General features: G+C 35.2%; 1 protein-coding gene across 2 annotated transcripts in view; it reads left to right on the top strand.

Annotated features, from left to right (window-relative positions):
- Positions 1-26,531, top strand: part of LOC149085823 (ubiquitin-protein ligase E3B) — a 103,923-nt gene that overhangs the window by 69,401 nt on the left and 7,991 nt on the right. For both annotated transcript variants that reach the window (XM_089232260.1, XM_089232261.1), the window contains exons 18-27: positions 806-920; positions 3,585-3,684; positions 7,683-7,802; positions 8,045-8,122; positions 9,611-9,709; positions 9,846-9,953; positions 12,993-13,130; positions 21,267-21,391; positions 23,198-23,380; positions 24,390-24,501. In XM_089232260.1, coding sequence (XP_089088386.1) covers positions 806-920; positions 3,585-3,684; positions 7,683-7,802; positions 8,045-8,122; positions 9,611-9,709; positions 9,846-9,953; positions 12,993-13,130; positions 21,267-21,391; positions 23,198-23,380; positions 24,390-24,501 — 1,178 coding nt within the window. The remainder of the gene's footprint in view (positions 1-805; positions 921-3,584; positions 3,685-7,682; positions 7,803-8,044; positions 8,123-9,610; positions 9,710-9,845; positions 9,954-12,992; positions 13,131-21,266; positions 21,392-23,197; positions 23,381-24,389; positions 24,502-26,531) is intronic.

Raw genomic sequence — 26,531 nt, 5'->3', positions numbered from 1 at the left:
AAAAAAAACTATGGTTTTGATGCGACACTACAATCTGGAATTGTCCCTTACTAAATGATAATGGGGTCCCCTTGTCGAAGCAGTTGTTTGATAATGTATTAATTACTCTAGGTCCATCTTATCCATCTCATGAAAATCCATGAAAACACTTCGATTGTATCCCCGACACCTGCGTTCCTCAAATGTAAATATACTTAAGAAATCAAGTTTAGAAAAATTTTTCTAAACTTGAAATTTAGAGCTTTGAAGAAAGACTTTCTTCATAGCTCAAGCCTCGCATGCCAACAAGAGCACATGTATCTCTTCTCTGCACCCCTCAACCAAGAGTATGTCTCTCTGTAGGTATGGTCTCCAAAACCTTATGGCATACTCCAATTCAGGATAAACTAAGCCCCAGAAAAGTTGAAGGATCACTTTAGGACTGTTCCTCAAAGTGTTCATCACAGCTCCTAGGAACATTGCGATGAGATAGAAATATTGATGTGTGTGCTTATTTGCTTTGATATGGTTCTTTTATTCTTTTACAATATCTTCTAAGCCAGTCTGGGGAGCCACAGGTAACAAAAGTTTGAGAATCATTGCTTTAGGAGAATGCAAAAAAAGCCTATTGAGAATGAAATTGAGTATTCTGTAAGCTTTTTTGATCACTGCTGAACAATGTTCAGAAACCCGAGTACCATAAGTTGTACTCGTTTTAACAGAATTTAAGTGTATCTAATAAGTGTATACCATCAAGTATGTTTTAGCGTTATATCGTTTATAAATTATCTTGGAATTTATTTTAACTAATCTTTATTGTTTTTAGAGACAAGGGTGGCTAATACAGACCCTTTGCTGACATCTGTCCATATGTTGCTCATGTTACTATACAAAAGAGACTGTAGGCAATCATATACACCTTCAGATCATTGGCTTATCAAGTAATGTTTGGTCATTCTTATCATTTTAAAATAAAACTTGCTTATAAGTTAACACATGATTGAAGTTATCATCATATTTGGTTTCTCAAAATAAAACATTTATATGGTGACTTTTGAATGTTTTTACCAAAACAACTACTGCAAAGTTTTGATATAACAATTTAAATAATTTAGGGGTCTCCCCTGTTTGATTTTGGTTCAGTTTTTTTATCTAACCCATAATTAATGAGCTATAATGGTTTTTTAGGCACCAGTGTAGGCGCCTATTTATAGGACCGATTGTTGAGCTCCATTATTAATGATAATAACAATCGGAAGGTTTTAAACAAATACATGTTTAATTTGGTACGGACACATAAAAACGAAGGACATCACATAACAATGGTTGCTTGCCGACTGCGAAGAAAAACATTCGATTTTATATCGCAACTAGCGTTGCTAGGTAACAGTCATTCGCACCAGAAAATTGCGAAGTGCGAAGTCATTATTTTTCCGCAATCGGTAAAAGTTCAAGTAGAGGTCGCTACAGTTTAAAAATTGATGACGTTACTTCAAAATCCTGCCAAATTCACCAAACTTGGCGTTTTTCGAAATGCTAAAAAATATATTAACCCCCCAACAGAAATCCAGAAAACGAAGAGGTAAAAAAACAAGTTTTTCCTCATAATTTTCAGGAAAGAGAAAATCTTTTTTTACAAGTCAATCAGAATATGTTCTTTGCATCTCACAACGCCAGCTTTACATAGATTACAGATAAGCGTTAGTCATTTTGTTTTGTTCTTCAGAAAGAACTGAGTCTATTTTATTTTATTTCATTTTTGGTTATAATTTCTAATTTGTGGCATTCATTGTACAAGAATATTGTATGCTGAACTACCCTTAAAAACTTTTGAGAAGGATGAAGTAATTCTTGAAAATTATTATTTTTTTGGATAATACACTGGCTTTAATAACTACCATAAAACTAAACATTTGTGAGTAGGTTAAAATAGCCAAATTTTAGGGGGAAAAAAGCATTTTCATGTCCCCAAAGGAAATTTTAATGGTTTCAGGGTATATTGGGGTTGCTGATTTCAAAACTGGTGTTGGTTTTGCCGAATCGGCTCTAGTTTTTGAGATAATGCATAATATCAATATTTCAATATAGTTTGCAGCCATTAATTTTTGCATGGAAATTTTTCTTTCAACTTTTTATTTACTTTCCTATTTATTCAACACATCATTAGCAGACATCAGTGATCTTTATGTATTGATACTAAGTTTATTAATGATTTACATTTCACACAGTTTCAATGTAATATGTATGCTGCTTGTGACATGGCCGATCCAGAGCTTGTTGTTGGGAGGGGTGATTTTTCAAAATAATAATAAATAAATAAAATGAGTTATACACTGAATAGGGTGACCATACATCCTTCATTTCGTCTCATATTTTCGTGAATAGTTCCAATTTTTTCTGTTTTTTCACTGTCCCGTATTTTTGAAAAAATGTACTGGTTGTTTTTCCTATTTTTTAGTCGAAGTTTTCTTGAATCTGTTATTTAATCAAAAACGTTTATACAGGTAACTTTCAATGGATTTATTGAATGTAGTATTATCATATAAAAATTCTGAATATTTCATGAATTATCGTGTTTCGCTAGAATTGGTGATTCACCCCCCCCCCCCATAGATCCACACCTGGCTTATGGTATTACCATTGAAATTCAACTTTCACTTCATCCCAAAAACTATAGCCGATCTGATGAAACCAATGTCAGATTCGGAATAATCAGTGCCCTAAAATCTCTAATTTTTGTTTAGAAAAAAAATCAATGTTGAGTAGTGTAATATATAGAAAAAATCTGAAACCAAAAATTGTTTTGAATAGGTCAATTCATAACATAATAAGTTTGATTAAAAGTTTCCGATTGAATCATTGTTATTTTATTGTTTCTGCCAGTCACATTCATTCGTCTAGCTATAATTTTTACATTCTTCATTGAAGCCTTTTACGCGTAACAGTTACAGTTTCGATGAAAGTTAAAAAAAAAACCAAAGAAATATATTGCAGTTTTATTAATCAACATGTAACCGGATTAAAACAACATAAAATAGCGATCGAGCAGTAAACGCATACGCACTGTATGCACCTTCCCTCAAAAAATTTGACTTGATATTGAAGATAAAGAAATTGCCACATTTTGGCAAAAAAATGTTGATTTGGCTAAAAAAAATTTCAATCTCATTTGGCTAACACTTAACAAATCTGGTTATAAATCTTCCAACATAGGGGCATAAGCTAATACGTAAGTTATACCTAGTAACAAGGTTATAATATCACACTACATAGGGAGAAAAAGCGCCAATCATGAAGGAAGAAGGCAGAACTTGGCTTCTAATGGGATTGAATATTTCAGTTAATTTTCAAGAAGTGACAACCCACCTGCTGGCGGAGAAATGTACTTTCCTTTGGAGTTTGGCACATAATTGACCGTTAAAAAAATGACAAAATTTCAGAACCTTATAACTCACTTAATATTTGTCTGATCCAAAAATGGAAAACACTTTTCCATATTAGTTTTTCACAAGGAATCGTGTGTAATTATTGGGCAGTCTATAGTTACCACCCTGTATAGATGTATCTGAAGGTTAACTGAATTACAATTTGTTTATTTTTTAAAGGGACGTCAAAGTCAGTAGCTTTATGAGTGACCTGGAGAAAGGTAAGAAGACAGCTCAGATTTTGATGCAGAAGGTTCCCCATATAATACCACACAAGGAGGCAAGTTGTTCTGAATCCTTCAAAATATTTTATGACATTGAATTTTTCTTAGTTAACCCAATGAAAATCCAGATGCTATTATTGAAGATATCATTTTTAACACTTCACTTCCATATTACTGTTTTTTATTTTAAATTCTTGCTGCATTTTACTGGTGAACCATTGATCCTAGAGGCATACTTTCACTTAGAAAAAGTATCCGAAAAATGTGTAGAACTCAGATACATCATTCATGTTGCAAGGGGTTGTATAGTTATTAAAATAAAAAAAATAGTTTTTTAGCGGACACCCTGTGCTCAAATACCCAATTAGAAAGTTGTTGCCCTGTCTTTTCTGAAGCAACAAAAACAAATCCACATTTCTAGGTGAAATATTTGAATTCCAAATTGGAGAACAGTTGTAAAGAACAGCATAAATGGGGAAAAGCAGGAATGTCCATTAGTTTATGCTGTTCTTTTCTAGCTTTTCTCCAATTTTTAAATTCAAATATCTGAGTGAATATTGCACTTACAAGGAAAGGGACCCAAAAAGTCCTTCAAAAGTAACTTCAAAAAGTTTTGAAAAAATTACCACTGATTCCACTCATGTGAATATGCACAAAAATATAAAAAAATGTCCGACAGAGTTATTATGAGTCACTCAAAAAAATTTAAAAATTCATATTTTGAATGCCAATAGAGGCCAAGAATGAGTTTAAAAAGCCTGGTACCCTAAAGTAGTGGTTCCCAAACCTCATGAACCGTGGCACTTTTTTGACAAAAAATTTATCGGCTACCCCTTTTAAGGGTACCGTATATCCCGGTTTTCTGGGATATTCCAGATTTTAAAGCATTTTTTGGAACGCTTTTTTCCTCTTGGTTTCAATTTGCCATAATGGTGGTCGGCTAAAGTTGGTTTTCTGTGGTTCCCAACTTCAAGTCACGAATGCGAGTCAATCTCCCCGTTAAAAAGTCTCGCCACAGAGAGCAACAGACCTACAAACAGCACAAATGTAATTCAGTCATAACACATCACTCGCTTCCCTTCTGAAATATAGATGGCAGCACTGAAAAATCAAAACAACACTACATATGCACTCAGACTGTTAGGTACACACACACAGTTACACCTCCGGCACAACTCACTAGGTAGTAAATCGCCCATAAATGGTGATAGACCTGAATTGTACTCGGTTTGAAAGAAAGAAAGGTTTTAATTTGCGTAATTAGTGGTGAATGAAATTAAATTATTTTTCAATATTTAGTTGGCAGTGCTGTTTTATCATGAGATTGGAAGTGTATAGAGGTTTAGTTCCTTGATTTCCATATGCAGTGTGATTCAGAAAGAATCATCTAATTTCAAAATGATTCTTTGCTTGCAATTGAGCATTAATAATATTACTCATAATATGTAGACATTTCCATGAAAAGATTAGTGTATTACTTATCACTAGAGCCCGGATTATATGCAAATGCATATGTGCATATGCATTTGAATATTTTGGCCTTTTTTAGCATTAATGCATATAAATGCATAAAATCAAAGAATTTCCAGTATAAGTGCATATTTTTGAAGGTTTACTTAAGCTCACTTTTTTTTTTATAATTTTCCAAATAAATATTGTTCATAGTATTTTCATAACATCGATTTTTTTTTCCCCGTATGTGAAATTTAGTGAATTAATACATATTTATAAAGGGTGTGGGTCATAATCCCGACAGACGAAATCCAGACAAGTCACAATCCCGACAGGGTCAAAATCCCGACATGGTCAAAATCCCGACACGGTCAGAATCCCGACAGGGTCGAAATCCTGACAGGTCAAAATCCTGACAAGTCGAAATCCTGACAGGGTCAAAATCCCGACAGGTCAAAATCCCGACAAGTCGAAATCCCGACATGGTCAAAATCCAGACACGGTCGAATTTAAAAATTCAATTTCCATGTATAAGCCGCATTTCGCGATTTCTGTCGGGATTTGAATTTCTCTCGGCGAGGGGCGTTGGGACGCCGATATAAAGTATTTTACGACTACTAACTGTTTTATTGTAAGGCTATTTCTAGAGATGTGTCAAAATGTTAATTTTGTTTTTAGAAATAGTGTCGAAATTCTTTTATTACTGCTATTTTCGTTATTGAGCAGCTACAACAAACTGAAAACTAAAAAAATGCCTGAATAAAAAATATGTAGAAGTTATTTGCATATGCTGTATACATATATATGAGGGGATATTTTTTGGTAAAAATGAAATACATATGCACTAATAGAAAACGTGTATTTTAAAAACACATTCGCTTTTTTTTGCATGGTGTATTTTTTAATGCATATTTTCTCTTTTTTAATGCATATTTTCTCTTTTTTAATGCATATTTTCTCTTTTTTAATGCATATTTTCTCTTTTTTAATGCATATTTTCTCTTTTTTAATGCATATTTTCCCTTTTTTTATACATATTTCGGAATTTTTGACTTTTGCAAGATTTCTAATGCATATTCTGGGGTGTTTAATGCATATTTTGGAATTTTCAGTGCACATTTTAAATTTTAAGTGCTTATTTTTGCATTTATAAGTGCATATTTTTGCATTTTTAAGTGCATATTTGCATATTTTTAGAGCATATTTTGCCACTTTTTTAGTGCATATAATCCGGGCTCTACTTATCACACATTGTTTTTTTTTTTTAATTTTGAAAAATATCTATATAATTTTTAAATAGAATGATTCTTTCTAAGTCAACCCTGTGTAAGTATTAACTTAATATATTGATTACAAATAGAATTTGATAAAATTACATTATATAATACATGGTAAATGGTTCAGTTGCGAGTAAAGGTATTTTTCTTTTGTTTTGATATATTTTTATTTACGTTGCAAAAAATGGAAGTAAATTTCTTGTTTGCATATTTTTATTTTGGAGAATCATTCTTTGAAAACCACTGCCCTAGAGTATTGAGATGATATCATTTGAATAACACATGATCAAGTACAAAAAATGAAAATAAGTTTTTTATAGATAGCACATAGCACCAAGAAGCACGAGAGGTGTGATGAATATCCAACTATTATCATCTTTAATGATCTTTTGGGGCTTTGATATATAATTGCATTCCAACACTAATTTTTTTTGTTTTTATGTGTTTCTTTCTGGGTGGGATGAATGTACTTAATTTTTTTCATAATTTTTAGAGTACGACACGTTGGGACATTTTCTTTGTTAGAAACATGGTTTTTTTTGCTTGGGAGAGTGACAAAAACTTTCTAATTGAGCTTTTCAGAACAGTGTCTGCATCAAGAGTTATTTTTTTAAATTTTAATAGCTATATAACCCCTTGCAACATGAATGATGTATATATCTTCTACATGTTATTTGAATATTTTTTCTAATTAGAAGTACAGTCATCCCTCCTTAGTCATTTCTTCTAAGTTTCAGTTGATTTGTTAGAGTGTGGTAACGAGGCTTCTCAATTATTCTACATGTGAAAAAAAAGGTACCGAAAATGGGTCTATTTCATGGAAACAATCCATTGCTGATTTAAATTTATGAAGCCTTTGCTATGTTGGTCATAATGAACTTGTCTTCTAAAATTCTCAGAATTTGCAGATTAAATAATGATGGAGCTATGGAGTGGGCAAGTTATGCAATACATAACTTTGATACCTTTTTTATCCCACCCACATAAAAACAGCACTTTGTACACGAGAGACATGTATGCTATATAGTAACAGGTTTAGCTACATCGACATTTCACCACACCAACTTTGACATTTCTACTATGACATTATCTACGCCTGGTTTCATGAAAAATAATAATCAATATTTTCTTCCAAAACTACATGTCAAACATAGTTGATACTTTTAAGGTACTCTGTATAACATTTTAACGTTTCTAGTATATAAGGAGTGGTTTATGAGCAGTTTTGTACATTAATTATGTATAAAGTAATGTGCATGCAGTTGAAGTCTCAGATGTATGAGGATCATGTTGTTTTCTGATGAATCAAGTTTTTGTGATTGCAGAGAGTTGTTCTATTTCGTAAATATGTGACAAATGAGAAAGCAATCTTGGGGCTCACAGAATCAGCTTGCAGTTCTCCACAGTCAACCTTGATCACAGTTCATCGATCCAGAATTGTAGAGGTGAGAGCATATAAGAGCCATATTGCTTAAATTTCTTTTTTTCTCCATCAAAGTAATGAACGTCTCAATTCGAAGAGATTTTATTAATCTGATATTACATGATACAGAAATCAGGTGGTCCAAATTTCAGTAATGTGAAATTTAATATCCTTTATTCTCATTGTGTTTATTTCTTATTCGCAAAATTCGCTGTGCTCTTTGTTTTTGGTAATATTCATTGATTTCTTTTTTCTTCTTTTCAGGATGGTTATCAGCAGCTGTCTATGTTGCCATCTCCATCTCTTAAAGGAGTCATCAGAGTAAAGTTCATCAATGAGCAGGTTTGTCCTTTGACTGTTGTTTTGAATTGATTAAGCCTTCCTTCAAATTAGAGGGTGTGTGGTGAAGGGGGGGGGGAAACCTGAGATGAGTTTGTGAGAATCAAATGCTTTCCTGAAAAACCTTAAATACACATAGGCAGACATATTTAGCAAAGTGAAAATATTTAGTAAGTACTTGTCTGTGTGAAGGTAGCATGTCCATATTTAGAAAGACAGAGACCAGACAAGACCTGGGCTCTGTCCGTTCTGGGATATCAGCCCTTTACCCGTGTGGGGTGATTTAGAAAGACATTGTTAGCTTCTTCAGCTATTTGGCTCAGCACAGAGTGATTTAGAAAGACAGGAAACTTTTTTCTATAGTGTTGCTTACAGTGAGCTTTCTCTGTAATTTTTTGTATCAGTTTTTAAGGGAGATAATGCAGTGAAAACCCTGATATAAGGATACTCTGTGGACCAAGAAAAAACATCATTTTAGAGGGATTATCATTATATCGAGAGTAAACATTGTAATCACCTGCCTCTAAATTTATGCTGTTGTTTGCATTTTTTCTAAATCTGCGTTGTTTGCACCATTACAAAATGCACTTCAAAGTACAGTGATACCTCGGTTTTCGTTGACTTTGGTTATTGTCGGTTTTGGGTTTTGTAGATTTTTTCTGTGGTTTTCATCGGTTGCCTCGGATTTCGTCGATGTGCCCACTGTACCTCGCTGCTAATTTTCATCATCTTGCTCAGCGTGACGTTGTTTCTCATTGTGTGAGCATCACCTTACGCATCTAGCCAAACAATTCCATGAAACCAAAGAAAATTTCCAGAGCCAGCGGCCCTTCGAAGAAAAAGACCAAAAACATGATCGAGTTCAAGAAGGGAATAACTGAAAAATATGAGAGTGGCACATCAAGGTTGCTGCAATCTGAAGCATGTATGGGATGTCGCCATCCATGATATGTTCCATTGTGGCGAAAAAGGAAGCTATAAAGAAGGCTAATGTAGCGAAAGGTTTGAATGTGCTTACGAAATAAAGATTGCAAGCAATTGAAGATGTGAAACAGCTATTACTGGATCAGTCAAAAACAGTTAGATGGTAATTCTGTTTCGGAGTCCATCATATGTGAAAAGGTCAAACTGTTGTATGCGATCTCATTAAGAAAATTCCTAGGACAAGTGCTAATGTACTTACTCATTTTAAGGCCAGCAGAGGCTGGTTCAAAAAATTCGAAAGGTGTACTGGCATACACAATGTTACTAGGCACGGCGCATATGGAAGTTCGGACAAGTCTAGGGTCAAAAATTTTTTGTCTGAATTGAAGTGAACTCGGACAGTGCCCCACAAAGTGCCTTGATACCTAAGGTCCTTATAGAAGGGAATAGCAAATCCAAACAAGATTTGAAAAAATATTGTTGGAGAAGAATTTCTTGTTATATCAAGTATCGTTGTATCAAGGTTTCACTGTATCTGCATTATATTGCCATTGAACTTTTTCTTAGGGACTAGATGAAGCAGGCATAGACCAAGATGGTGTTTTCAAAGAATTCTTAGAAGAGACAATCAAAAAAGTATTTGATCCATCACTCAATTTATTCAGAGTGAGTATTTTTCTATCTCCATGTTTTTCTTATCAAACCATGTTTCCGTCACACAGATTTATCAGTGATAATCAGATTTAAGCGATAATGATGACAGTGAGATTAAGTTTCTTTTAAAATCAATTTTTAACCCTAGGTCACAAGTGAAGAGAGATTATTCCCGTCGCCAACATCAAGTATTCATGAAAATCACCTCTCCCTTTTCGAATTCGTCGGGAAAATGCTTGCTAAAGCAATTTATGAGGTAAATCATGAGTTTCTGTCTTTTTTTTTCTTATTTGCAGAAACTGGTTTAAAGATTTTTTAAGGAAGGAATTACTCGAGAGCTATTTTTTATTAATACGCTGTAAAAATTCACATTCCTTCTCTGTTTCAGATGGATTTAAAGTGTTTGCAGATAATTCTTTATATTTAATTGTTATTCAAATAAAATGAGAAAATTATAAATTAAGTCATGTAGTTGTATGAACCCCACTGTCGCCAGAATGGTGGTCAGCTAAAGTTTCTGTGGTTCCCAACTTCAAGGCACAAATGCCGGCCGATCTTCCCATTAAAAACTCTCGCCATAGAGAATAGCAGGCCTAAAATGATACAATTATTCAATCATTAGACGTTAAAAATAGTTAGAAAAATAATGGCAGATGGCAGCACTACACATAGCAATCATTATGCAGAAATAAACTTGACTTCAGGTTCACTACACTTAAATTCCAGCATATACCAATTCGTTAGAAATTACACAGAGGAATGTGGACGAGGTGCTTTTGTTGCTTAGTAGTAGTTGTACAGGGATCTATAAACTTGTGGAAGCAGGGATCTATTCATGGAGATGGACGAATAGAGGAAAAAACTGTTTTATGAAATGAATTTAAAAAAAAATTATGTTGTGTCTTTGAAGTTTTTGTTGCTCTACTAGAAGGTTGAATTTAATTCGTAAAAATTATGTGGTTAAAATTTCTTCTCTGTGTTAACCATTATAAACTTGTTAGCACATTCTATGAGGGGGGGGGGGTTGGTTGATATATTATTGGTTTGTGCTGGAATAGGGTTGTGAATAAATGGAATAGCTTACCCCCCCCCCCCCCCCCGGGTAGTAAATTCTAACACAATTGACACATTTAAAAATAAATAGGTGAACATGTTGGGGGGATCGAAAAGCTATCAATACTTAGAATAAGACAACCATAAATATTTTTTATGGGCATTGTACTATGCTTTATCATGTATATGTAGTTTTTATAATTGCATTTTTAATTGGGTTGCTGTATTTTAGAAACATATGACATCAATATTTGTTATGGGCATCTTTTTCTCAGTCACCTTGTTAGGCATTTTGCATGTTGGGGCCTTGTATTTGTATTTAATTTTCATTTTTATTGTGTGAGTATCAGGCAAAAGATTATTACTTCATGTTTGATATTACTAAATGAGTATAACTGAATGATGCTGAATGCTTTCAGTACATATCAGCTGTACAGTATTCAGTACAAAGTCAGAGTGGTGTAAGTTGATCAGTTCTCATTAAAAAAAGTCTTACAAGAATTGTTTTCATGTATTCCCATGTTAAAAATTTTGTGATTTCAATCTAGTGGCAGACTATTGAAGCTAAGAATTAGTTCATTTTTTTTTCTTTCAATAGTTTAGTATTTCTAGATTGCATTTCCAGTCTCAAGTCAGAATTTTGAAAGTGTGACTTACACCACTCTGACTTTAACCCCTCTCGTATCCTATCAGAGTGGCAAAGTTTATCCATACAAAGTGTGGAGATATAAATTTCTCTTCCGAAAAATTAAACCCTCTGCGGGGAACAGGGTTTAAGCTATGGTCGCATTTTTCGCAAAATGCGAAAGAAAATCTTAGAATGCAAAAGAAGTGGTAGCCACTTTCGCAAAAATGCATACAGGAGGTACGGAACAAGTAGACATCCAACCATCAATCATTACATTAGCATTGTAACATTTTGCTAAAGCTTTTCTCCCCATTTTCGCTTTTTTGCGAAAGGAATTTTTTATCTAGCTTAAACCCTGGCGGGGAATCAAACCACCATCCCATCGTGACCTATGTGAGTGTGCTAATCACAATGTTGGCAGTATATAATCACCATCTGGAGTCATTGTCATCATCAGCTGTTAGCAGAATCATGTCAGACTGTCCATTGCGTGATCCCATGGGCGGAGATACGGGGGGCGTGGGGGGCATCATCTCCCCCCCCCCCCATCATCAAAGGTGGAGTCGACTGATCTAACGTATATATGAATTGGTATAATCATCATCATCATCATGCACCCCCAGCAATAATGAATGTGCCCCCCCCCCCAGATTTCCAATCTCTATCTCCGCCTGTGCATGGTCCTGTTCAGTATATATATATATATATATAGGGTGATTCAGGAAAGATGGAAAAAACTCTTTAAGAGGTGATAGTACGCACCAATACAAACGATTGTCATCAAAGAATGCATGGTCTAACATGAAACGCAAACGCACTAGCATGTTTCAAAATGCCCACTCCGAAAAAGTTAAAACTGCATTCCTGTTGAAATTTATGGGGAGAAAAAGAACACCATGTATGCAGATGTAACCTGGGGAAGAAAAATAAACTGTATGCAAATCTGCATCACAGTGAGTAAAAGGTGTGGATAAGGTCTTGTAAAGTTATCCCATACATTATTTTGTTAGAACAGTTGCACACTGGAATAACTTCACAGAGCTGGCATCTGCGCTTTTTATTCACTGTGACACAGATTTACATACGGTTTCTTCTTCTACCCCAGGTTACATTTGCATGCATGGTGTTCTTTTTCTCCCGACAAATTTCAACAGGAATGTCGTTTTAACGTTTGTGTTTCATGTTAAACCATGCATTCTGTGATGACAAATGTTTGTATTGTTATGTACTATCACCTCTTAAAGTTTTTCCTATCTTTTCTGAATCACTCTGTATACGACTGCTTTGCAGGCATCGTGTTGGACTCTCTCATTGTGGAGATTCAGGTTTGAACCTTGTTGACGGCACAGTGGTGGTCAGCTGAAGTTGGTTTTTTGCGATTTTTTAATGTTAAGCAGTTTTTAACTTCAAGGAAGAAAAGGATCAGTGCTTCTGTAAGATAGTGGTTAGCACACTCGCCTATATTGCAAGGGACAGTGATTTGATTCTTCGTAGAGGCCTGTAAAATTTCCATCCAAAAATTATTTCCACTTTGTATCCATTTCTTCTACAATTTGCATGAATAGTACAGAGTAACATCATCTCTCTATAGTTTGTTCATATCTCTAATTGCAGGGTATTGTGGTTGATGTGCCATTTGCTTCTTTTTTTCTGAGTCAAGTCTTGGGTCATCAGCACAGTGCATTGTACAGTTCTATTGATGAGCTTCCTTCTCTTGACCCAGAGTTGTATAAAAGTCTCACATACATAAAGGTATCTTATATTTCTCTTTAGTGCAACCAAATCTAAATTAATTAAGAGCTTTTTTCCTGAAAGAACTGTAGACTGAGATAGAGCACTAAATCATCATTGGGGGAGCTGTGTTCACCTATGACCAGGGTTGGGTTTTTGATGTCAAACTGGTTTAAACTATCAGTAACCTAAATGAAAGCCTTTGGATAATGTTTTGAACATAATAGGTACATAACATGATGAAAACTTACTTTTTTGCAAATGTTTTTTACAGTGTTTTATTTTCAAACATTTATTTATAGCAATAATTTAAAACAAATAATAATTATAATTTGCAATTTTGAATTTTTATGCACAAAAGTTTCGAACATATATATATAAATTCTTTTAAGAAAAAGGAAAACAAAATTGAATTTTTTATGAGAGTGAAATAGAACCTATGTGCAGTGTGTCATCATCAGGGGGAACCCCCCATGCATGGTTTGAAAAGTGTAAGTGTTTCTGAAGGGTGGCTATGCGCCTAATTTCATTAAAAGTGCTAACCCTTGTTCCTGACGTCTGCCTTCTCAAAAACATGTTGGATGAAAAAGACTGAAAAAATTTTTAAAAATACAATATTTGAAAAATATATGCAGAGCTTCAAATTATAAGCTCAAAGAAGCAATGAGAAAAATATATACAAAGTTACAGGAATACACTAATTACAGGAAATATTTAACAAAGATTATGAAAAATGTCAAATAAATTAAAAGGTCTTTTGTCATTCAAAAATTTTGTTTTATTTATCTAAACTACTTGTTACCTATGTTCGATTTGCTACGCAAAATAGAGCTGTTTATTCAAAGCGTGTGTGATAGGAGGGTTAGGTTTTTGACTTCAGAAATTAGCTCAGTATTAAAACAGTCAAAAACTTATTGTCAATGTTGTTAAAGTAAATAACAAAAAACTTACTTTTATATATGTAAATTAAAGTTTTTATATTTTGAATTATAATTACGAAGAAAAATTGTCTATTTTGATAGTTTAAATTTTCTGATCTCTCCAAAATTTTATTCCATATAAAAGTTCTGTTGCTCAGCATCTGTTAATATATACACTAATTAAACTCATTTATTCTCCCCTAAAAATTTCTAAGCTCAGGTTGCATAAATCCTTAGTTTTAAAGAGTATTTTCAATCAAAGCAGAACTGGCAAGACTTGATACCCAAAGAATTGTTTTACACAATGAGATATAGCTTCAATTAAGAAACCATTGCATTATAAGCAGTCTGTTTAGAAAAGTTTCCAGTAAGGAATCGACGGTCTATTAATTTTGACGGTAATCTTAGATAGCTCACTAATAAGAAATTGAAATCGTGGATAATTCACCATTGTATTCGCTTTAATGAAACAAAGAGAATTTGTAATGCCATTTTCGTAGAACACAATATGTGCTTAAAATAAATGGAAAATCGAAGTCTTTCCATTTTTTGCACTTTTGCTAATCACAATGCATTATACAAAGATATTTCACCTAAATTGCATGCCCACACCAGAATTCCTCGCTTGAAAACTGAGAATGGCTTTGCTCTTGATGACAGTGACAAAGCCAACTTACTGTCTGATACTTTCCTCAGATACTACGTCGATGATATCACATTTTCACTGCCCAATATTTCTCTACCACCCCTTATTCTTGAACAAGTTCCACCAGCACAAGGTATGTCAGATCATATAGAGTCTTTGACCAAGCTCAGCTTCTGCCCCCCCCCCCCCATGATATCACTACTTACTTTTTAAAACACACCGCAAGTTCAGGGAGCGGCTTCCTATCCAAGTTCCTCCAATGCTGTTATGACAGCAGTCTAGTTCTCAATGTCTGGTGACACGCTCATATAATTCCTATCTTCGAGGAGAAAGACTGCTCGTCTGACCCATGCAACTACCTTCCGATATCTTTGATGAGTGTGGTTTACAAAAACGTTCGAAAGGTGCCTGTATTTACCTACCTGAAAGTTCTTCCGAAATAAGAATATCATCCCAAAATAACAGTTCGGCTTCATTCCAGGAAGATCAACTATCCAAATGATTAAGTGCTTGAATGATTGGTCCACCACTATGGAGCTTAACAAGTCAATACATGTGATTTACTTTGACTTCGAGAGAGCATTTGATAAACTAAAAAGATCAGCTCTGTTTGCGAAATGGAGTTACTTAGGACTTCCTGATAAAGAAATATGTGTATTAGCTGCCTTATTTTCAACCAGATACCAGCAAGTCAAAGTAGGTCATACACAATCGAGGAGGAGGATTGTAACTAGCAGAATCATTCAGGGCTGTGTTAAGTCTGTTGATGTTTCTCGCATTCACATACGACATCCCACTTTCCCTGCTCCCTTGCTATGTATATGCTGATGATTTGAAATATTTCCAGATCATAGAAGATTTTCAGTCTGTCTACAACCTTCAGTTGGCATGTGATTACCTTTTGATATGGAGTGAATAAAATTCACTGCCTATATCAATGGATATATGGTTTCTGAATTCCTGACATTTTGGAGCCTTTAAGAATCTGGAACATAGAATCGTATTTCCAGAGAATTGGGGAAAATCACTTATTTACAGTGGAACCCGTTTATACGACTCTAATTTAGGCTCTAATCTAAGCCTCACCTCAAAGGCATTGACTTATTTTTCCATGCAATCACAAGTCATGATAAAACATTTTGACAGTGTTGATTTGTGACCATTAAAGACCATTGGCTCTCACCTCCTTAAAAAGTGTAACTCTCTCCAAACTATCCCCTCAAAGAAGACAGCACCCTCCCAGCACAGTTTGAGAGTTAACAACGGTACAGTTAACAGAGTAGTACAACCGTGAATAAATTATTCTCTCACTTTCATAATAGTATTTTCAGCATTTAAAAGTGGACAAGGGTCACCTCACTTAAAAAAAAAAGTAAATTAAAAATATTGGAATCACTCTTTCTCCCTTAAAGTGGGGATGTTGTTTCGGGCCCCTTGTACAACTGTGCATTTTCATCCTATGCTGATCTTTATCTGTCTTGATGATTGCTTAAAAAACAGGGTGTTGTTATATCAATAGCTCCTGGGAATCCTCCTGTTTTCTTCACATTTTTGGCCTCTACTTACAATTGTGAAATAGCCTATCATTGTGATGTGGTCGGGAAAGTAAAATTAATCAAAATCACACCAAAAGGCAGGGTGCTGTCTAAGAGAGTATCTACAAAACTCTTTCTTCTTAAAACGCAATTCTTCTTTGCAGATCATATCTTGTGTTGATCTGTGGTGGTCCCCAAACAGGCTCATAAAATGGAAGATGAAAGGGACTTTTTTTTGCTTCAGGCTCTTTTCCAAGCAATGCTGGAGAAAATTAATTTTTCAATGATTATTCCCCATTGATTTTTTTGAAAATTTTTTATATTCTGTTGTAAGTATTCCTATGTTGTAACAACATTTTTCCTGAATTCTCAGGATTTTTGGCACACGAAATCGTAAATAATTTCTGAGAACGGGAGGGCAAAAATTCTCACCTGGAAACCCTTAAATGGATGAAACTTTTGTGTTAAACAATAGTGATCAACAATCCTGAATTTCTATATTTTCTAAATAATTGTGTAATAAAAGCAGTAGCCATGCACTCTGATCTAGGCATCGATACTGACCAGAACCTTTCAATCTCTAACTATATAAGAATAATCTTGAGCAAAAGCAACTCTGTTGCTTTCATGATGAGAAGGTGCTATTTGAAGAGTGACTCTGATGTGTGCCTTACACTTTTGACCAATTCTCGAGCATTGTCTGTGTGGAATCCTTATTTAATTAGTGACATCGAACAAATTGAAAAAACCCAAAAGCGTTTGATGAAATTCCTGCCGAATCTCCGGGACCTTTCATGTCCTAAACGACTGCAACTCTTGGGGCAATGTTCCTTAAAATGGTGTAGACTGATCAATGACGTGAGACTGCTGTATAAAATTGTCTAACCTATACATAGACTCTTTCATCAAACATAAAGTTCATGAACTCTCGCACCAGAAGTCACCAGCTGTGCATATGTATTCCATTTGTGAGAAAAAACCAAAATAGAGTATTCATTTTTATGTCAGACTGGCAGAGCTTGGAATAGACTTCCATCCGATCTCATTTGTACATGACGTATGCATTATTTTGTAAAAGACTATCAAGCTTTGACGTTTCAAGTTTCTTGATCAGATACCCATCTTAATATAATGCCCCCCATGTATGCGCAGTATGTCATTATTTGCTCCTTTTCTTTTGATTTTTATTGTGTTTTTTCTTTTTTCTTTCCCCCTGCAATGTAAGTGCAACCAGCCTCATGTAGATGTAAGTAAATAAATAAATTCTAGTAAATATACTATATCATAGTTAAACTTGGTTATTCTTACTTTTGCACTAAGAATAAGTTACTGGAGTTTTTTAAGCATCATATATATACAAGACAGTACTGCCAAATTAAAGGACATTTTAGTCCTACAATTGACTATTTTGATTGCTAGATATATTCTAATGTACAATAAAGATATTGTTTTAAGTATCAGTGATTATCTAGAAAGTTTAATAATAAAAATAAACATTACATATATGGTGTAAAAGAACTTTTCAAACACCTATCTGTCATGATAAGAGTGCAGCAGATGGTTTATATCGATACACTTATATAAGCAGTTGAAGAAATTTTGGAAGGTTGAGAATAATCTTATATTGAAGAACATGATAGTATTTCCTTCAACTTTTGTGTTAAGCTCTATTCAAATTGTATGTTTTACAAAAAAAAAAATACACATGTATTGTCCAAAAGAATTCTGTAGAGAGTAGAAAATTATTTTACAATTATGTATATCATATCAATCATACATCCAATTTTTATATTTCAAAGCAATATATGAGGTTTATATATTGCGGTTTTTGGTGTGGCTGTTTAAACCATCAAAAACAGACATGCGTCAAAAACCTTCCAACCCTGCCTATGACCACAAAGTTTTATTCAGCCATTTACACCCAGATTTCATACATGAATAACAGTTATTCCTCTTAGATTTTTCAGAGATGAAATCAGGATTTAAAAACGTATACAAATTACTTTGATGAAAACTAGGACTGAAACTTGACAAATATAACTCTCATGTACAAGGGCAGCTTGAGCGAGGGTATAAGGGGATGCGGTGCACTTGGGTGACAGGTTGTAAGGGGCAGCAGCTTAGGTTTCAGTTAGACACTCACCAAAGTTTTTGAAAATTTTTATACTATAAACAAGAACGCACTCTGGAGAGTCAGAAACAAATTTCAAATGAATTTCTTAATAAAAGTTGCCTAGTTGTGCTTCTTCTTTACGGTGTAAGTGAAAGTAATGATCAGAGCCTCAACTAGGGGAGGGCAAAAGAATCTGGTGCCCCGGAACTGAAACCACAAAGAGTGCAGAATTAACTCTTTTCCTGTTAAAAATTACGGGAAGGAGGTGTCTAAATTTATACTAGCCCTGGGGGGGACAGAGTAAATTTTTTTTTGCTGGTTGCGGTCCTGGTAATGATCATGACCCTCCACAAGGGTGAGGGTGACAGTGCTCAGGGGTGGGAACTCTGCGCCAATTGCGCCGCACTGCGCCAAAACTAATATCTTGCGCCATCCTGCTCCAATAGCGTATTTTCGCATTTTTCTGCGCCAAATAGCGAATTTCGCTTCAGTATGCCCGGAATTTCGGAAAGGACGCCAAAAGTTTTTTTTGTTCCTGCTAGCCACGAAACGTTTCATTACGAAAAGAGCGTGTTTTATTCCACTATACTTATCGGTTTTATTCCACTATACTTATCCACTAACTATCGGCCCCTGATCGGGCTTTCCATTGCGAAACCCCCGATATTGTCCATGATCGTGGAACTGAAGATGGTTTGCAATGCCTTTCAGCTTTAAAGGGCAAATTCGAGTGTTTCCGTTTAAGAAAAAAGTTGTCACTGGAAGCAGCAGAAATTACTGTAGTCGATTGTCATTGTGTTAAATCCCGATGTTTCGTGAAAAAAAATTGTCATTCCGGGAGTAAAAAGCGCATGTCCGCCGAATAACGAGCGTTAAATCGACAATCTCGCCAGATAATGAGTGCTGAATCGCCAAACATCGAGTTGATACTTCCGAAATTTTCTCCCATTTTGCAACAATTTCTTTCCAAGTATAAAAAAATTAAAAACTTATAAAATTTTTTTAGCCCATTTGAAGTGCTGCTGTTCAAGGCAGCAAATAGTGCCCTCAGTAAGCAAAAATCATCTTAAATAGACGGGTGCAAAATTTTTTATGATAGCCGCTCTTTCAAACAAGGTTTCAAAAGCCTAAAACACCAAAAACAAAAATCAAGCTGATGAAGAGATGTTTCATAGCAAAAGATAGTGCAGTTTTATTTTGAAAAGGGTTGAGGGTTAACGAAAATATTCTTAATTTCACTGCTCCACTTTATAAATATCTGCTCCGAATCCCACATTTTGCTGCTCCAAAATTGCTCCAAATCCAGAATTTGCTGCTCCAAAACTGCTCCGAATCGATTTTCATCAGTTTTTGTTGTTTCACACTATAAATTCACTGTTCTAGTTCGTCCCCTATATGTTCCTCAGGAATATTAATGTGGTGGCACATTTGGTTTAATAAACTATAAATTCACTGTAGAGGGGCCCGCCCGAGATCCCAGTCTAGGGACTCTGCTTGAGGTTGTGGGAGACATGGTAATGATGGCTTACCAATAAGAGCTGTATGTATATTAAGTTATTGATAACATAATCTTGGATCAAAATGCAAGGCAGTTTCTTTAAAAGTGGGACGTTTGGTCACATAAATTTTGCTCGGTAAACAATGGTGTGTGGCACTGTATTGAACGAAAATCAGGTTTATCCCAGGGTCAACTAGCCTAATGCCCTAAAGCAGTGCAAGCCCAGACAATGATTGCAGGTTCAATCAGTTGAAATTAGAAATCTGTAGTTTCAACTTATGGGGCCCATACCGTACATCTGTAAAAGATCGCTTATAGTGTTGACATAACTGTTCCAAGGGAGCTCAACTTCTTTACATTACGACTTTCTTTTAAATATGTGCAATGTTCCATTCAAATAGAGCTCATTATCGTTTGAATCTTAGAAAATTACATATGGTTAAAATATCGAAATATTGATGTTTATACAAAGAAATCCCTTGGAGTTTAAAATAAAAAATTAATCAAACCCGGAAAGCAGACAGGAAATTTCTTATGACATCAGTGTTCATACAGTCCTTGGAAATTCTTGGGGGAAAAAATTCATTTTCAAGTACTTAAAATTCCTTGTAAAAACATTGCAGTATTGGAAAATAAAAATAATCTTTTTTTTTTCAAGTGCTTGAAATTTTTTTTTGTGTGTGAATTTCTTTTATCAATTTTTGTCCCCCATCAACTAAATCCTCCCTAAACCATGTTCTGCTGGGACGAAAATGAGTAGTGAAACAAATTCACGAGTTCAATGAGTTTTGACAATGTTCATATGGTCACCCATACGTGAGGTATTTTGTTCTTAAAAAGATGTTGCCCAAAATCTGACAGCAAAACATGGCGTTCAAGATATTGCTTCAAAATATTAAACTATTGAATTGGTGAATGTCAGTAGGCTAACCATGTTTCCTTGATGAAAATGAAAATACAATAAAATTGACATTTGTCACTACAAATAATGCCAAATGTTATAACAAAGTTGCCAATTATTGCTAAAATTGCCAAACATCACCTAAGGCAGAAAATGAAGTACCATTGCATTGAAGCAGTAGATTTAAATGCATTCTGGGGGGGGGGGGCATCACAAATATGTGAGAGATCCAATTAGATTTGGATTCTATTTTAAAATTATAATTAAATCGGAATTGGTTTGCATTTCTTTTCACCATTACACTTTTTTTTCTATGGTGATAGCCTCAGCACAGAGGTTTACAAACATAGACCAAGGAATATTTTAGCTATATGGAAGTAAGTGCAGGACATGAAGAAATTGCACATTTTTCTTCAGGAACATTGATAAGAGTGACTAAAAATTTCCAAAATTACCTTCATGTATCTGATAATGTTTATGTATGTTCATGATGCAAGCGCAATTTTTTCTTTTTGTACAATCTGTTCATGTTTTTTTTTTCCAGCACTATAAAAGTGACATTCGCGACTTGGATTTGACTTTTTCATGTGATGAAGACTGTATGGGACAGATAGTCACTCACGAGCTCATTCCTGGTGGCAAAGCAGTTCCTGTAACTAATGAAAACAAGTGAATGACTTCTTTAAATCTTGTGATGTGTGATGTCTGCTCTTATTATTTTTTTAATTGTCTTGAAAAATTCTCAAAATGTAAACTGGCAATGTTTGTTTACGTTTCAAAGAAAATTTTGAAAAAGTAGAAGTTAAAATATTTGTTCTCTAAATATACAGTCAACGTTTGATACAATGACCCTCTTTGTCTCGTCGAAAATGGATGTTATATTGGGAGGGTTTTTATATGGAAAGTAAAATATATATGATAGTTAATACCAGGTAAGACCCATGTATGTCAACCCAAAATTGCAATTTTGAGTCGACATACGTTGGTCTTCCCTGGTATTATCTAACCCAAAAGGTAATTCATTTCTATATATGATAGTTGTTCTTTGGAAACTTTTGGGACTTTTAGTCGTTGTAATGGAATGGTCACTATAACATGGGATTGTTATAACAGCATTGACTGTATATTCATATAAATTTGTACAATGGGATGCTGTTAAACTCATAGGTTTCTATAGAAAATCTTTTGATTCATTCCAGGTTCTGCCAAATTTTAGACATACATTTTTTAAATCACCGAGGAACACCATAACAAATACAAAAACTGATTTAAGGCTAAAATGAACAGCTTCAAAATTTGATAAATGAGAATCTACAGGAAGATGAGAGATGCTGAAGATCTTTTTATTTTCCAGTATGTACACAACGAACACCAGCTTTAGCTTACTAAAGCTTTTGTTGCCACAACCCAGTCGATTTTGTAGGTGTCTTCATCCATTTGTGTTTTGGTCAACTTATTTCTGTGTCTGATACATGCAGGTGTAAAAGATAAGCTCCCAGAATATTCTGGCTGTTCAGTTTGATACTAAGAGTTGCACTGAAAGAACACATGCTGAAGACATAGGCTTCTTTTTTTCAATGCATTTCCTATCTGCTCAATTCTTTATCTTACATGAAATGGAAAACCCAAAATTTCAGAAACAGAAATGTAGGTACACGTTGAAAAAAATTCCGAGATGGACATCACAGTTAATCAAGCTCTTGACAGTAATATATGACATACATTTTTGTTATGGGCATCTTTTTCTCATCTCTCGTTGGGCATTTTGCCTGTTGTGGCCTTGTATTTGTAATTATGATGATGATTGGCACAAGCTCACAACGCAGCTTTTTTATATTAGCACATGCATCCATATCAATGTTCGTTAGCAGAGGCAGAAAAATCACAAAAAATTCTTCATTAGCCAAAAAATTTGTAAGCTGAGGCATTTGTTAGCCAAGGCACTGTACTGTGAATTAATCATATCTACAGGAAATGTGTGGGAGGCTTGCATAAATACAGATTCATGACCACAACAGGCAAGTCACCCAACCAGGTGGCAGATAGAAATGTATATATGCCCATAGCAAATATGAATAGGTGGTCATTAATTAAAAGTCAATATCTTCTTGATTTCTCCCTACATAAACATCCTATTTCTTATTAAACGTGTTAATTTCTCCTCCCAGAAGTTGATAAACCTGCTGCTGAGGCACTGTATATACAGTAGAACCAGTCTAAGATGGAAATTTGTCTGGAACAGAATCGAAAGATAGTTCCCCATTGATAATTATTGTTTTGATGCTCACCTTTTTAAAACTGAGACCTGTGTCTAAAACAGAAAATTAATTTGAATTCTTTGCCGGTCCACTTCATCGATTTCACTGTGTATGCTAATTACTTTGTCCTTTGTTTATAAATTGATGAGTTTTTATTTATGTCTTTTAATTACCTTTCCCCTGTACATATAAATATTTATGTTTTTCTCCCTTACAGAATTAGTTACGTGCACTTGATGGCTCACTTTCGGATGCATGTCCAGATTCATGAACAGTCGACTGCCTTCATTCGGGGTTTCAGGACAATTGTGAACCCAGAATGGCTGACCATGTTTTCTGCTCCAGAACTACAGAGGCTTATTTCGGGCGATAATAATCCCATCGATATTCAAGACTTGAGGCAAGTCAATCTGTTAATATCATTGTATGTAATAAGTTGTTTGCTATATTTTTTGGAATGTTTCGGAACATTTTTTGGATGGTTAGAAATAGAATCGGCGTTTCTTCAGAACATTTTTCCAGCCAGGTTGAATGCTAGTATTTCAAGCTTGTGGGGCAACAAATTTTACCTTCGTTAAATAGATGCCTGTTCTTAGTTGCTTTCTTGTAGTTTGAAATTTTGGTTTTTGCAGGCAGCACAGTGGACAGTGGTGGTTGACTGAATTTGGTTTTCTATGGGTCCCAACTTTGCTTTTGTGTGCAAGCTGATTACCTATGGCGTAACATGTACATAAAGCCAAAGCAAGTTTGACATCAACCCTAAGAACCTGTATTTAAGTAGCGAGCTGTGATCACTATGATCGCTTACTTACTCACTTGTATGCATATTGGTGCATCTGTACAGACACATACTTGCTAGTACGGTGGTTGACGGGCCTTGGTTAAATTAATGAAGTTTTGTTGTCGATGATTAAACCTCAGTTGTTGTGTTACAATCATAAATCTTGGTGAATTGCATATCAACAGTGGACGTCGATAGTGACTAGAATGGCTGTTTCCTATCATTGTACCATTCCACCACTGTGTCACTAAAAACCCTGTTAAAAAGTCTCGCCAAAGAAAGAATGACAGACCTATAATGGTACAGTATTCATTAATTGCACTTCATTCACAATTTTAAATATACGGAGTACCGCCACCTGTCTTCCATATTTTGAAGTAGAATTAGCAAATGTACGAATTTTCATGTGTAAGTATTATATTTAAGGTTTGCCTATGCTCTCTGCAGAGAGACTTTTTGAAATACGAAACAGTTTGCATTCGTGCTTCGAAGTTGAAAAAAGCAAATTATGTGTTGATAATTGATAGATTTTTAAAATACCCAGCATTTTTTTTTGTGTGGAAGACAACCTGGAAAATGTAATATTGAAGTTGTGGTGTGTGTCCCCCTCCATCTTTTTTCTTTGCAGGAGGCATACTAAATACTTCGGAGGTTTCCACAACAGTCACAGAGTCATCACTTGGCTATGGGATATCCTAGAGAAAGACTTCAATGCTGATGAACATAGACTGTTTTTAAAGGTAATTCAGTTTTCAATGTTTGCTCCTCCCCTACTTCTGCATGGATTTAAGATTAACATGTTTATGATGGCATTCAAGGGTGCAGGTGCCAGTTGATTATTTTCAAATCTATATGAATAGCGTAATCAAATATAGAAGGGGATAAAGACCAGAAAAAATATACCTTGTGTGTTCTGAGTATATGTGTATTCCTAACATATTTATAATGTCAGAGTTGTGCTTGTTTCATGTTTTATTAGTGCTGTCATCTGTATATATTATTACAAAGGGTAGAAATTCAGAAAGGCTGGTGAGTGCATGTAAGGTACTTGTGGCTTATGATTGTTTGAGTAGAAGAGCGAGATACTAAAGGATTCGAACAGTAGAATTTTAGGTGAGAAGACGTATATGTTTGGAAGGCTGCTTTAGTTTTTGCAAGACTTCTAGTTGATGAAAATAAAAGTGTTTCTTTGTTCTCAAATAATCGTTCCTGTAAGTTTTTACCCATTTTTAAGTCCCAGCAAAGAACCCAAGACATCGATGTGACAGGACAATCTGGTAATAAAAGTTTGACAAATCTGGTGTCAGAGGTGGGACGCTTCATGGACTTGCATGAAAGAGGAAATACCATGTAGTACTTGGTATACCAGCCTTAGGAAATACCATGGAACTAGAGATGAATGAGGATATTCAAGAAATAGTGGAGGAAGATAGCCATGAGTTGACTACAAACAAACCAATGGATAAAAATTGTTTTTTCGGGTTCGAAGACCGTCGTCCGTTTGAGTTTGTTCTCAACGTTTCCCCAACACTAGTGGTTGGCATCATCAGGAGAATTGATAAACTGGATCAAAGTCAAGTTTTCCGGAGTCTCAGGTTGTATTTATGCACATAAGTGGCTTGAACTACACTATTGTTTTGCGATTGGTCAGTTGATTCTATGGCTGGCAGCGTATTGTAAACAGTTGTTATGCTGGTAGAACCTGATTGGCCGAGAGATGTGGAGTTATCTGATTGGCTGTTGTCATCATTCTGTTGCTGGACCTTGAAGGGGAAGGTTCTTGTTCTTCTGAGAGCTGGTGTCCAGGATCTGCTCAATTTCAAAGTTTCTTCTCTTCTATTATAGCTGTTTTTGTGCTTGTATATTTCAATAGCCTCTCTGTAGATTCGTGGGAAGAAGTGGTCAACATTAGCTATTACCTGTGTTTTGCTGAACTGTACACTGTGGTTGTCGTAAAGCGCATGCTCTGCCACCGCCGACTTTTCTGTTTGGCCCATTCTGCAGCATCGTTCGTGCTCTTTTATTCTCGTGGCCACAGATCTTTTTGTGGTTCCAATATATACCTGACCACAGGTGCACGGTATTCGGTAGATCCCCGGTGTTGATAGAGGGTCACGGTGGTCTTTTGCTGATCGCAGCATTTCACATATTTTTCTGGTTGGTTTGAAAATGGTCTTTATACGATGTTTTTTCATGACCTTGCTGATTCTTGCCGTCACTCCGGGGATAAAAGGCAGCACAGCTTTTCCAATTGATTGTGACTGCTCATTTTCCGTTGGTGATTCCTTGATGGAGCGTAAGGCTTTCTTGATGTCGTCTTTCGTGTACCCATTAGAGCGGAAAACTGATTTTAAGTGCTCAATCTCTTTACCTAGATCTTTTCCTTCACATAGTCTTCTTGCCCTCTCGATCAAGGTTTTCAGTACGCCTCGTTTTTGGTGAGGATGATGATTGGAGAGCTTATGCACATATCTGTTGGTGTGAGTAGGCTACTCACACCAACAAACTCAAACGGACGACGGTCTTCGAACCCGAAAAAACAATTTTTATCAAATGATGGCCGCGAAAACCTTATAGACTATTTAAACCAATGGATCTCCATTATGTGTCAGAGCTTATGGACGGGTTCTCGTCTGAGGAAGAGAGAAATGAGGAGGGGTCCCTCACTTCAAATGAGATTAGAGAGATCAGAGAAACAGAGCAAAATCTTGTAGAAAAGAACCATCCAAGTAAAGTTGTAGCAGTGTGAGAGCAATGAATCTGTCCCACA

Source organism: Pholcus phalangioides, unplaced genomic scaffold, assembly GCF_987345545.1.
Source record: "Pholcus phalangioides strain wild (caught in Gottingen) unplaced genomic scaffold, Ppha-v1.0 ptg000005l_1, whole genome shotgun sequence".
Classification (NCBI taxonomy): Eukaryota; Metazoa; Arthropoda; class Arachnida; order Araneae; family Pholcidae; genus Pholcus; species Pholcus phalangioides.
Note: the sequence above shows the minus strand (reverse complement) of the source record. Positions and strands in the feature narration are given on the sequence as shown.